The sequence below is a fragment of the Lissotriton vulgaris genome, chromosome 12, assembly GCF_964263255.1.
Source record: "Lissotriton vulgaris chromosome 12, aLisVul1.2, whole genome shotgun sequence".
Classification (NCBI taxonomy): Eukaryota; Metazoa; Chordata; class Amphibia; order Caudata; family Salamandridae; genus Lissotriton; species Lissotriton vulgaris.
Genome location: NC_141700.1, coordinates 105,559,781 through 105,571,830, shown reverse-complemented (window position 1 = coordinate 105,571,830; position 12,050 = coordinate 105,559,781). Strand labels below are relative to the sequence as shown.

Sequence of the window (12,050 nt, the reverse complement as noted above, 5' to 3'; positions counted from 1 at the left end):
AAACTATCAAAAGAATAGAATAAAGATATATTTTTCTAAAATATCTAACTGTGGACTTACCCTTCTTGCACCCATTAAGTTAAGTGGTGTAATGTATGTTTGCTATTGTTAATTTTCCTAACTTGAACATAATAGGCCTTCCAGGAACAACACCGAGGTACGTGGGACACATTATGGTCACTATATAAAGGACTCTGGCATTGTATGTGAATGTCACTACGCACTTTATGAAGGGCACACTGTGCAGTCAATGTAGGCTACTTTCTGCAGTAAGTGAAGGCTACTAGGAACTGTCTGAAAGACCACACTATGCACTCTATGTAGAACACACTAAGCGGTATATATGTAACATTATGCTTTACCTGAGGGAGACACTGCAATCTTTATGTCAGGGGGAGTATTGACTGCGTGAAGCACACACAACTGCACAAATGACAGTTTGTCCTGCACACTGTTCACTGCATGTGGGACACAAGGGGCCGTATTACCGATGGTGCCCCGGGGGCGCAACAGGCATTTGCGCCTGCTTTGCGCGCCCCCGGAGCACTATTATAGAAGGGGACGCAGACGCTTGTGCATCTCCTTCTATAATACCGATAGTGCTGGTGCATTTAAAGTGCCAGTATTATCAACAGAGGATGTCCCTCGTTTGCATAGGGGCTTGCCTTATGCAAATGAGGGAATTACTTTGACTCTGCACCCAGGGCGCAGAGTCAGAGAAGCCCTCAGAAGGGGCGCTGACAGTGCGCCATTTGCAGCAATGCAGAGTGCACACTCAGACCACCATCAATCTTCTCCACAGTCTAGGATTTACTATCAATCAATCAGGTGTTTGTTAAGCATGACTACTCACCCGTAAAGGTCTCAAGGCGCTGGAGGGGTGGGGGGATCGCAGGTTCTAGTTAATCAAGGAGGGGGTCTGTCGAAGAGCCAGGTTTTGAGGTTTCTTGCAAAGATGGGGAGCAATGTTCTCTGTCTGAGGTGTAGTGGAAGGTCGTTCCAGGCTCTGGCCGCGTAGAAGGAGAAGGAGCGGCCTCCCGATCTGGTCTTTCTGGTGTGGGGGACCACGACGTAGGAGAGCTGGGCTGATCGTAGGGTCCTTTGGGGTGCGTAGAATTGAGTCCGCTGTTCTGGTATGCTGGTCCGATGTCGTGGATGGCCTTGTGAGCTTGGGTTAGTATCTTGAAGGTGACTCTAGCTTCGATGGGGAGCCAGTGGAGTGTGCGAAGTTCTCGTAGATGCTCTTGATTTTGTGGTGGAAAAAAGTACTGAGTTTGTCACAGAGGTCTTGTGAGGGAGGGATGTCGGTGGACTTGCTGGTGGGTTGGGCGAACTCCTTGATGTTGTTGAAGAATTCTTTGCTGTTGTGTGCATGGGTGGAGACTCTGTGTAGACAAATACCACCACCAACCCCATCAAGGATGGCCTTTCCTCAGGGCCATACTTGTCTCCTACTTGGGGATAACTTACCCCACACCTGCAAGTGTAGAGGCATTCCAAGCACGACTACCTCTTTTTCAGCCAGATTGCCAGGTAACAGTCAGGAAAGAATTGCGCTTGCTTGGCATGATGGCATCTTGTATCACCATAGTTCCTCAAACCAGGTTACACATGCGTCAGTTGCAACAGTGCCTAGTGGCATAGTGGTCACAAGCAGAGGGTCATTGGGAGGATCTAGTGTTGATCTGGAACAGTACTCGCTCTCTGCAGTGGTGAAATACCAAAAACCTGTTGCAGGGACAACCCTTTCCAACCCAAGACCATAACCACAGATGCGTTGTTTACTGTCTGGGTAGTGGGCTTACAGAACCTGACTAACCAAGGTGCGTGGACCTCTGTCTAGTAGGGACTCCACATCAACCACCTTGAGTTGCTAGCTTTCCAACTGGACCTCAAAGCTTACCTTTCACTTATCCAACAGAATGTAGTCTTAGTCTGGACTCTCACCACAACTGCCATATTTTGCCCACAAAAACAGGGTGGTATGCATTCACTCCATTTGTCTGTTTTAGTCGGTGGGCGATACATCACATAGTCCATCCTAATGCAGCAAATTCCGGGGCTGGGCAACATTTTGGCAGACCTGCTCAGCCGGAAACATCAACAAGTCCATGAATGAGAACTCCACCATCAAATCCTACTCCTCTACTTCAACCGCTGGGGGTTCCAACATATAGATCTGTTTCCCACCGCTGAAAATGCAAAATACCCAAGGTTCACCTCCAGACTTCCACACCCACAGTCCATGAGCAATGCACTATGGATGAACAAGGATATTTGCCCACGCTTTTCTGGCTCTCCCACTCCTTCTAATCATGGTTTGGAAGCAAGACAGACATGCTTCACTCTCATCCTAGTAGTGCGAAACTGGGCGTGCCAACTCTGGTTCACCACCTTAACTAATTTCGTATCCAGCAGTTCATGCCCTCCCCACCTTACCCTCTGTCTTCCATGAGCACTAAGTACTTTCTCTTTGTCTTACTCTCTTTTGTCATTACTATCCAGTAGCTCTCGAACCCCTTATTTCCTTGCTTGGTTGACCCCCCTCTTTACTCCTACTTTCCAGGACCAGTGTGTGAACGGATGAGATGCACAAACTCTCAACAGAACACATGTGATAGAACAGTGTACAGATATCCAGCATGGTACAGATGTGCCAGGTAGGGGAGTGTCATAATGCTCGTAACAGCACAGATCATGAGTCATATGCCATATCACGGAGATGGCTGACGGGTATGTTGTTGTGGGGGGGGGGGGGTAAAAGCAGATACACAAAACGACCTTCCGCCAGGGTCCCAATGGGACGTACACTGTGATGTGTTCCTTTTGAGCGATGTAATATGCCGCCCGGCCTCCGGGATGCGGGCTGAATGGCTGTGTACGACTGTGACCTATCATTGGACGGGGGGAGCCCACAAGTGTACTGGCTGTTTAATTGTATCCTGTGGTTTATAACTCTGCAATAAAAATATAATTAAAAAAAAAAAAAAAAATGAGTCATATGCCATGTGCACAATATGCAAGAATACACTTTAGACAACATTTTACACGCATCAAAATCAGCACAGACTAGTCCTTTGAAAAGCTTTTCAATGTCTCTGGTCAAATAATGTTTTCGTCGCCCCACTGTGACTTTCACTGTGTAAATAAAAAATAAATTCTGAAGAAAAGACAACAAAAACAGTATTTGTCTACACCTATTGGGCGAGGCCATGTAGGCAGCCCCGGGTTGTGTGAGCAGGCCAGTTCTGATATTTAGGTATCTGTTGTTAATGACCCACTGTCCACACTACTATTGTCTACAATACAAAACGGATTGAGTGGGCTTTGGGTCTGCCACTTGCTCATGAGTAGATGGGTTTCTTGTCTTTCTGTTTCATGCTCTGTTTTTGATGACTCCCCTCTCTTTTCTTGTATCTATCTTGCCCTTGAATCGTTTCCTCTTTACATTGTTTCTGAAAGGGTTCTTCCATTGCCGCCCTGAGGAGACAATTTTTTTTTAGCTCACCATTAGAAAACATGGCTTTTAATGCTCTCTCCATGGTCTTTCCTTCTTACATCCTCGCCTTGCACCTGCTTTTCCTCACTGCTTCCCTTGTTCCCATGCCCCTCTCCACTGTATTTTATTTATTTAAATTGTAAAATTGCTTTTGCGAAAGCCTGGTGGCTGCACAATTATTCCCAGCTCCTCGCTTCTTACTCTTTGCAGGGCGCCACGTTTAGACTTTCTTTTGACTCTGCAGTTCAATAAGTCAGGCATCATGGAATGTTACATTTAAAAAAAACAAAAAAAAAACAGAATTGCTACTGCAATGTAAATCTCAGAACCGGTTGGAAAGTAAGTGCCTTCCACAAGCCAATAACACTGCATAATATAGCATAACATAGTAATGTCTCTTCTCTGCATCCTGTAGGCTGTGAAATCTAAGACCGGTCCTGGTGAACAACTGCGCAATGCCCTGTGGCATACAGGCCACACCCAGGACCAGGCCCGACTGCTCTGGAAGGACCCTCGCAACGTGGGCTGGAAGGACAAGACCTCATATCGTTGGCAGCTTATCCATAGGCCCCAGGTGGGCTACATCAGGTCAGAAGGTGTGGTGGGCACCATCATGATGGGAAGCATTTGTGTGGGCATGGGATGGCTATAAAGGAGCAAGAAAAGATCAGAGACCTTTGATCAATCCTTGGTTACATTTGGGGAAGTTGTTCGAGACTCAGCAAACTATTCGATCAATTCTCCCGTCCCCCACAATCACGCTTAGTCAGTTTGTAGTAAAACAGGAATGGTTTTTGGAACCGAAAGGAAACACTGCTTTCTGATAGATACATCTGCCGTGTGGATTCCTCACCTTGTGAATATCCCCCTTGCGTCAGCAACATTCGGAAACTCTTTTTGTAGCTTCGCGCCGACGTGGATGCGGACGTCAGAGAGACACGGCTCCGCTCGCGACTCCGCTGACGTCACCGACGCCTATAACAGGCCCACGCCGGCGTGATGACATCAGTTCCCTTTTTTCCGCGTCATCGACGCTAACGGTTTTCAGGGATCGTACTGTAGCTTTACAGTAACTTTGTTACTATTCTCCTGTTATTCTGTTTAACTTTATATTCTTCGAGATGTCTTCGAAGAAGACTGGTTTTAAGGCTTGCGGCGAATGTGGCAAGACTATGTCTATCACCGATCCTCATGATTGCTGTGTTTGGTGTTTAAGTTCCGACCATGACGTCGAGGACTGTCCATGCTGCAAGAAGATGACTTCGAAGGCGCTAAGAGAAAGAGAGGCGAAGCTCCTTGTGGCTAAGCTTAAGAATAAGAAAGATAAGTCTTCGAAGTCTCGAACTCGTCGATCGAGATCGAGGTCGAGGTCACGCTCGGAGTCTTCTTCGGCTCACGCTTCGAAGTCTTCGAGGAAGAAGCACAAGAAGCGGAGTCATGAGTCTCGTCATCACTCCGGAAAAGACTCTAGTTCAAGACCGAAGTCCCAGGTCAAGCTTCTGAGTAAGGAAGTGGTGGTTTCGGAGTCGGAACATAACTCTGTTGGTGAGGCTTCACATCCAGGTTCACCCGAATCTCAGAAGCAGGTACATTCTCCAGTTCATCCAATCCTTCTGGTCAGGAGGATGAAGGTGAGGAGCAGGGGGCTGGTGAAGTCGAGGTTCCGGTGCCTGCGGGTTTGTTGACCCCGGTTCCTGGACTCGATGAAGAGGTCGACGTCGTTTCGACTCCGCCTCCTCAGGAACGACCCAGGGATCCATATCCAGAGTTTCCAGCTCCAGGTCAGGATCCATCTCAGTTCTTGAACGCCATGTTTGGTGTCTATTCTAGGGCGATGTTCCCGTCTGGTGCACCTGTTGGTCCCACGGGTCCTATGCCATTCAACTTGGGTGTTCCCCAGGCTTACGCCCCTGCGCCCTTCATGCCTTTTATGCCGGCTATACCACCGCATTGGCATTTTCCGACACCTCCGGTGTCGTCGACGCCGAAGCGCTCGACGCCGACTCCGTCGACGCCAGTCACATCGACGCCGATGCCTACGACTCCGAGGCAGGATTCTGTCCGACCTCGTTCTGAGAAGCCTCGTCCGACTTCAGGTTCGACGCCGGCTCCGACCCCGTCGGAGTCGATTCCGAATCCGTTGGTTTCTGCTGTGAAGGAAAGGTCACGGAGAAAGGCTCAGAGACTTCTGGAAGAGGAAAGGTATCAATATTCGGATACTGAAGAAGGGGAGTTACAGGATTCTGAGGATCCTTTTGAAGATTTGTGTGAGGCCAGTGGGCTTGAACTGTCGCCTGAGTGGGAGTTGGCATCAGTGTCAAATGTACCATCAAAGGATGTGGTGCCTTATCACACTGTTATTAAAAAAGCAGCAAGTCTATTGAATATTACTCTGCCTACTGCTGACTATAAACCTAATATCTTAACTGAGGTTCTTCATTCTCCCTCGTCAGTAATTGAGCCTGTGTTACCCTTCAACGAGGCCTTATCTGAGCCCATCTATGAGGTTTGGAAGAAGCCTTTATCTGCTCCTGCAGTTTCAAGAACAGTTGCGACGAGATACAGAGTGGCACCTGAGGACCCTGCGTTTTTATCTATTCATCCCTTGCCTGAGAGTTTGGTGGTGCAGGCTGCTTGCTCAAAGAAATCTGCTGGTGCTTTCCCACAGGTTCCTGGGGATAAAGAATCCAGAAAGCAAGATCAGGGTGCCAGGAGGGTTTTTTCATCAGCCAGTATGGCGTTAAAGTCAACCAACGCAACGTGCCTGATGGGGAGGTATATCCATGCCTTGATGGATCCTGTCAAGCAGCTAATTCCGAAAATTCCTGAGGATGACAGGAAGGATTTTCAGGAAGTGATTTCAGACACTCAAGCAGCTGCGAGACAGGTGATTCAGAGTGGCCTGGACACTGCTGATTCGGTGGCAAGGGTCATGAGCTCCTCCGTGGCCACCAGGAGGGCTGCCTGGCTTAAGTCATCGGAGTTCTCTGCGGACGTCCAGTCTGCTTTGTTGGACTTGCCTTTTGATGGCTCAGGATTTTTTGGCAAGAAGGCTGATGCTGCCTTGAAACGTTTTAAGGATAGTAGGGCCACTGCAAAATCCTTGGGTCTTCAGTCTAGAGGTACTACTGGTAGACGCTTCAGGGGGTTTGGAAGATCTTCCTTTCGCTCTTACAGACCATCCCAGCAGCAGCCTCAGCAGCAACAGAATACGCTGTACAAGTCGTACAGGGGCAGGCAAAGATCCCGCCCTAGAGGTCGTCAATCCTCCTCCTCCTCCTCTCCTTCCCAACCCCCAGCCAACGCAGCAAAGCAGCCCTAGATCCGCCATTCCGGATCATGTGGGCCCAGTGGGGGGTCGGCTTACTAATTTTCTTCAAGATTGGGAATTAATAACATCGGATCTTTGGGTTCTCAATCTTGTAGAGAATGGGTATGCACTTCCTTTCCAGGAATTCCCTCCCAATTACCCTCCTTGCCAGGGTTATTGTTCGGAGGACCACCTGCTTCGCCTGCAGGAAGAAGTCCTGGCTCTTTTCAAAAAAGGTGCGATAGAGGTGGTTCCAGAGCAGGAAAGGGGTCAGGGGTGCTACTCCGGGTATTTCCTGATCCCCAAGAAAGATGGCAGGCTTCGGCCAATCCTGGATCTCAGGATCTTGAACCTTTACCTGAAACAGGAAAAGTTCAAGATGCTCACTCTTGCGCAGGTTCTTCAAGCGCTGTTGGAAGAAGACTGGATGGTGTCGATCGACTTGCAGGATGCGTATTTTCATATTCCCATCCTGAAGTCGCACAGAAAGTATCTCCGTTTTACGGTTGGGTCACAACACTACCAGTTTGTGGTCCTTCCGTTTGGACTTACTACTGCGCCTCGAGTCTTCACCAAGGTGATGGCGGTGGTGGCAGCTCATCTCTGGAGAACGGGGATACATGTGTTTCCGTATCTAGACGACTGGCTGATCAAAGCGGAGTCGCCGGAGAAGGTGCTCAATCATCTGCAAGAGACGACTCAGTTGTTGCACAGGTTAGGTTTTTCGATAAATGTGCCCAAGTCTCACCTGGTGCCCTCACAGCGCAACCTGTTCATAGGTGCGGTACTGGACACTACTGTATGTCGCGCATTCCCTCCCCCTCAAAGGATTTGCGACATACAGGAGATAATTCCTTTGTTTTACAATGGAGCGGTTGTTCCAGTCCTTAAGGTCCTTCGCCTGCTCGGTCTGATGGCTTCATGCATCCTGTTGGTCAACCATGCACGCTGGCACATGACGGCGCTCCAGTGGTGCCTCCGCAGGCAGTGGTATCAGCACAACGGAGATCTCAGGGAGTCAGTGAAGATCTCCGGAGAAACTGCAGCGGATCTGTCTTGGTGGAGTGTGGAAGGCAATCTGTCTCAAGGGAAGCCTTTTCAGATTCCTCCATCGGTGGCCACAGTGATAACGGATGCGTCCACCCTCGGGTGGGGTGCTCATCTGGGGGTCCTGGAGGTCAAAGGTCTTTGGTCTCCAGAGGAAAGGTTGCTTCACATCAACCTTCTGGAATTGCGGGCAATACGTCTGGCGCTCAAGGCCTTCCTCCCTTCCCTTCGCGGGCGGTCAGTTCAAGTCCTGACGGACAACACGACCGCGATGTGGTAAATCAACAAACAGGGAGGAGTAGGGTCGCAGTGTCTCTGCAGAGAGGCTCTGCGTCTCTGGTCCTGGGTTCAGGACCATCAGATTTGTCTGATGGCGAATCATCTGGCCGGAGTTCAGAACGTTCGTGCAGACAGTCTCAGTCGGCAGTTCTCTGCCGATCACGAGTGGAGGCTCCATCCAGAGGTAGTTCTCGACATCTTTCGGATGTGGGGGACTCCTCGGGTGGACCTATTCGCCACTCACGAGAATGCTCACTGCCTGTCATTCTGCAGCCTCCAGTTTCCGATGCAGGGAGCCTTGGGGGATGCGTTTCAGTTGAGTTGGAGCTCGCAACTCCTTTACGCGTTTCCTCCCATACCCTTGATTCCTCGGGTTCTGAGGAAAATTTGCCAAGACCGGGCCCAAGTCATATTGATTGCCCCGGATTGGCCAAGAAGGTTGTGGTACTCAGACCTTCTCCACCTCTCCTCTCACCCGCCGCTCCGTCTCCCTCTCAGGGCAGATCTCCTCTCTCAGATGGAGGGGCAGGTTCTACACCCCCACCTCCAGACATTACACCTTCATGCCTGGAGATTGAACGGGGCAACCTGATTTCTTTTTCTCTCCCTCACGATGTGGTGGATGTCATTTTGTCAGCCAGGCGTGACTCCACTAAGTCCATCTATTCTTATAGGTGGTCTAAGTTTGTTGTTTGGTGCCGGGAGAAGTCCATAGACCCTTTGAGGGCCCATTTATCTGATGCTCTCCAGTTTGCCCTTTCTCTGGCACAGCAGGGGCTTGCTGTTCCCACGGTGAAGGGTTATCTGTCAGCGCTGTCGGCGTTTATCTGTTTGCCTGACCAGCCTTCTCTGTTTAAATCTCCTATAGTTTTGAGGTTTTTGAAGGGCCTCACTAATAAGTTCCCTCCTATCCCTTTTATTGTGCCTCAGTGGGATTTGAATCTAGTTCTGACATTTTTAATGGGTGCTCCTTTTGAGCCTCTTCACAAATGTCCTATGAGGCTCCTGACTTTCAAAACAGTTTTCCTCGTTGCAATAACCTCGGCAAGGAGGGTAAGTGAGCTTCAAGCTCTTAGTTCCAAGCCCCCATTCCTGTCCATTCATGCTGATCGAATGGTTCTTAGGACCAGGGCTGCTTTTCTGCCAAAGGTGGTGACTCCTTTCCATTTGGGTCAATCCGTTACCCTCCCTACCTTTTATCCTCCCCCACACCCTTCCAAGGAGGAGGAGAGATTACACCGTCTTGACCCCAAGAGGGCGGTGTCTTTTTATTTGGACAGAACTAGAGACTGTCGCATGGATGACCAGCTCTTTATTGGCTTTGCTGGCTGCAAGAAAGGAAGAGCGGTCCATAAGAGGACTTTGTCGAGATGGATCGTCCTCTGCATTAAGATCTGCTACTCTTTGGCCGGTAAGGAACCACCAGAGGGCATAAGGGCTCATTCAACTAGAGCTAAGTCTTCGACCTCTGCATTGGCTAGAGGTGTGCCTGTAGAGGATATTTGTAGGGCGGCAACTTGGTCTTCCCTCCACACTTTCGCGAAGCACTACTGCTTGGATTCCGAAGTGAGGAGGGACGGTCATTTTGCGCGCTCTGTCCTTCAGGATTTCCTGGTCTAGAAGAGTGGACACCCTCCTCCGGGAGTGGGGACTGCTGTGGGACTCTATTCACAAGGTGAGGAATCCACACTGCAGATGTATCTATCAGAAGAGCAAGTTACTTACCTTCGGTAACGCTTTTTCTGGTAGATACAATATCTGCCTGTGGATTCCTCACTGACCCACCCGCCTCCCCGTTGTCCACTCTTCTTTGCCAGAGTATCTTTAATGAATTGTTTTATTGTCAAATGTTTTATTGCATTTTCTTCACACTGTGTGTGTTACCTTGATTTCTATACTGTGTATATTGTGTATATATCTACTGTCATCGGTCCGTCCGTGTGCCTCGAAGGCACGGAAAAAAGGGCGGGACTGATGTCATCACGCCGGCGTAGGCCTGTTATAGGCGTCGGTGACGTCAGCGGAGTCGCGAGCGGAGCCGTGTCTCTGTGACGTCCGCATCCACGTCGGCGCGAAGCTACAAAAAGAATTTCTGAATGTTGCTGACGCAAGGGGGATATTCACAAGGTGAGGAATCCACAGGCAGATATTGTATCTACCAGAAAAAGCGTTACCGAAGGTAAGTAACTTGTTCATCTGTTTGTAAGTGGGTCAAGTGAATGTTCCTCTTAGAAGAAGATGGGCAAGGGCAAATTAAATGGAACACAGTGGTGCAAGAATTCACAATTAATAGATACATGAAAAACATAAGAAGACAAACATAAAAATATTCTTTTAAACTACTGGAGCCTATGGAATTCTAGCTACCCCTTGGATAACTCTGGTTTGCATCTACACCTAACAAAGCAACATATTTATTCGAAGATATCTGAAAGAAACAGGTTAGTATTAGATTCTTTACCTTAGAATATCCCCAGGCGTCAGACTGGATCCGGAAACTTTTGCGTAGCAATACCCCTGCGCGTCGGTAGGCATCGTCTGCGGCTCCGCGTCCGTCGTTGGTGCCGGGATGACGTCGCCAGAGTACTTAGATGCCGCCGTCGCGCGCTGACGTCAGTTCTTTTTTCCGCGCCAGCAAGCGCAGATCTGGAAAAAGTGGTACCCCGTAGTCAATTTTTGACTAAACATTTACGATAATTTTTGATCCTTTTCGAAGTCTAACGACTCCGACGGTGCCGTTAGGGATGCCCGGGTTTAAATCCTGCGCCGACTGTGACCGACTGATGTCGGTTACCGACCCCCACCGCCGGTATCTTCATTGCCTGGGCCTCGACCATGACGACAAGGCCTGCTCCGACTGTCGAGCCCTGACGTCTAAAGCTAGGCGGGACCGGTACCGCAAGTGACTCGAGCTCCTGCAGTCGGCCCCGCGCCGCTCGAGGTCCCGATCCGCGAGGAGGTCGAGGGACCGGTCGCGGAGTCAGAGCCACCATAGCTCCGGGAGTTGTCCTGGGTATTCCGGCTCGAAGTCCTCAGGTAAGCACAAGAAGTCGAAGAGACGTCATCGCTCTTCCGACTACGCCCGATGCTCGTGTAACGCGGCGGGGGGTTCGGGCGACACCACCCTCGCGACTCCGCGGGCGTCGCGGCCTGCTTCATACCCGTCGGTCCCTGGGCACAACGCGACGCCGGAGGAGATCAAGGCCTTCCTCACGTCTATGATGTCGCTCACTCCTCCGTCGGGCTCCGAGGCGCCTTCGGGCCCAGCGGCCCTGACTGGGGGTCCCAGGGGGTCGGGCGCTTCGGCCCCGACGCCGCCGGTGACTTCGTTCCAGGTGCCACAGGATCCGGGTCCAGATCCGGGTCGTCGCCGGTCGCCCTCACGACATCGCCGGCGCCGGGCGGCGCCGGCCCCGATCCCTTCCTCAATTCGGGTCTGGCACCGCTCTCGACGCCGATGGGAGATTTCTACTTCTATGACCCGGCCCCATCCTTTGGCCCTGAGTATCAGGAGATGGGTGGCAAGGGGGATTGGGAGGGGTCTTAGGACCCTCTGGCACGGGAGTGCCAGTCGGATCAGGACTGGACAGGTGAGCTAGGGGAGGCCAGTGGTCTGGACAATGGTTTTGTCTCCCCTCCTACCGTGGCTACGGAGGAGGGGGCTGCCTATAGTGTGGTACTGACGCGGGCGGCCAAGTCCTTGGGCCTGGAGCTTCCCGTCGGGCTGTGAGGACTAACCTCCTCACTGAGGTCCTTAAACCGCAGGCAAGCTCGGCCGAGCCTCTACTACCGTTTAATGAGGCCTTGTCTGACGTTCTTCTGGGCACTTGGTCCAAGCCCGCTACAGACAGCCTGTAGATAGGAACGTGGCCAGACGCCACCGCCCGGATCCGGGCGACCCTTGGTTCCTGTCCA

At 50.7% G+C, this 12,050-nt stretch overlaps 1 protein-coding gene across 1 annotated transcript in view; it reads left to right on the top strand.

The window, feature by feature from the left end:
- Positions 1-12,050, top strand: part of THBS3 (thrombospondin 3) — a 180,156-nt gene that overhangs the window by 149,422 nt on the left and 18,684 nt on the right. Inside the window, exon 21 of the mRNA XM_086947390.1 lies at positions 3,915-4,087. Within this exon, the coding sequence (XP_086803516.1) occupies positions 3,915-4,087 (173 nt within the window). The remainder of the gene's footprint in view (positions 1-3,914; positions 4,088-12,050) is intronic.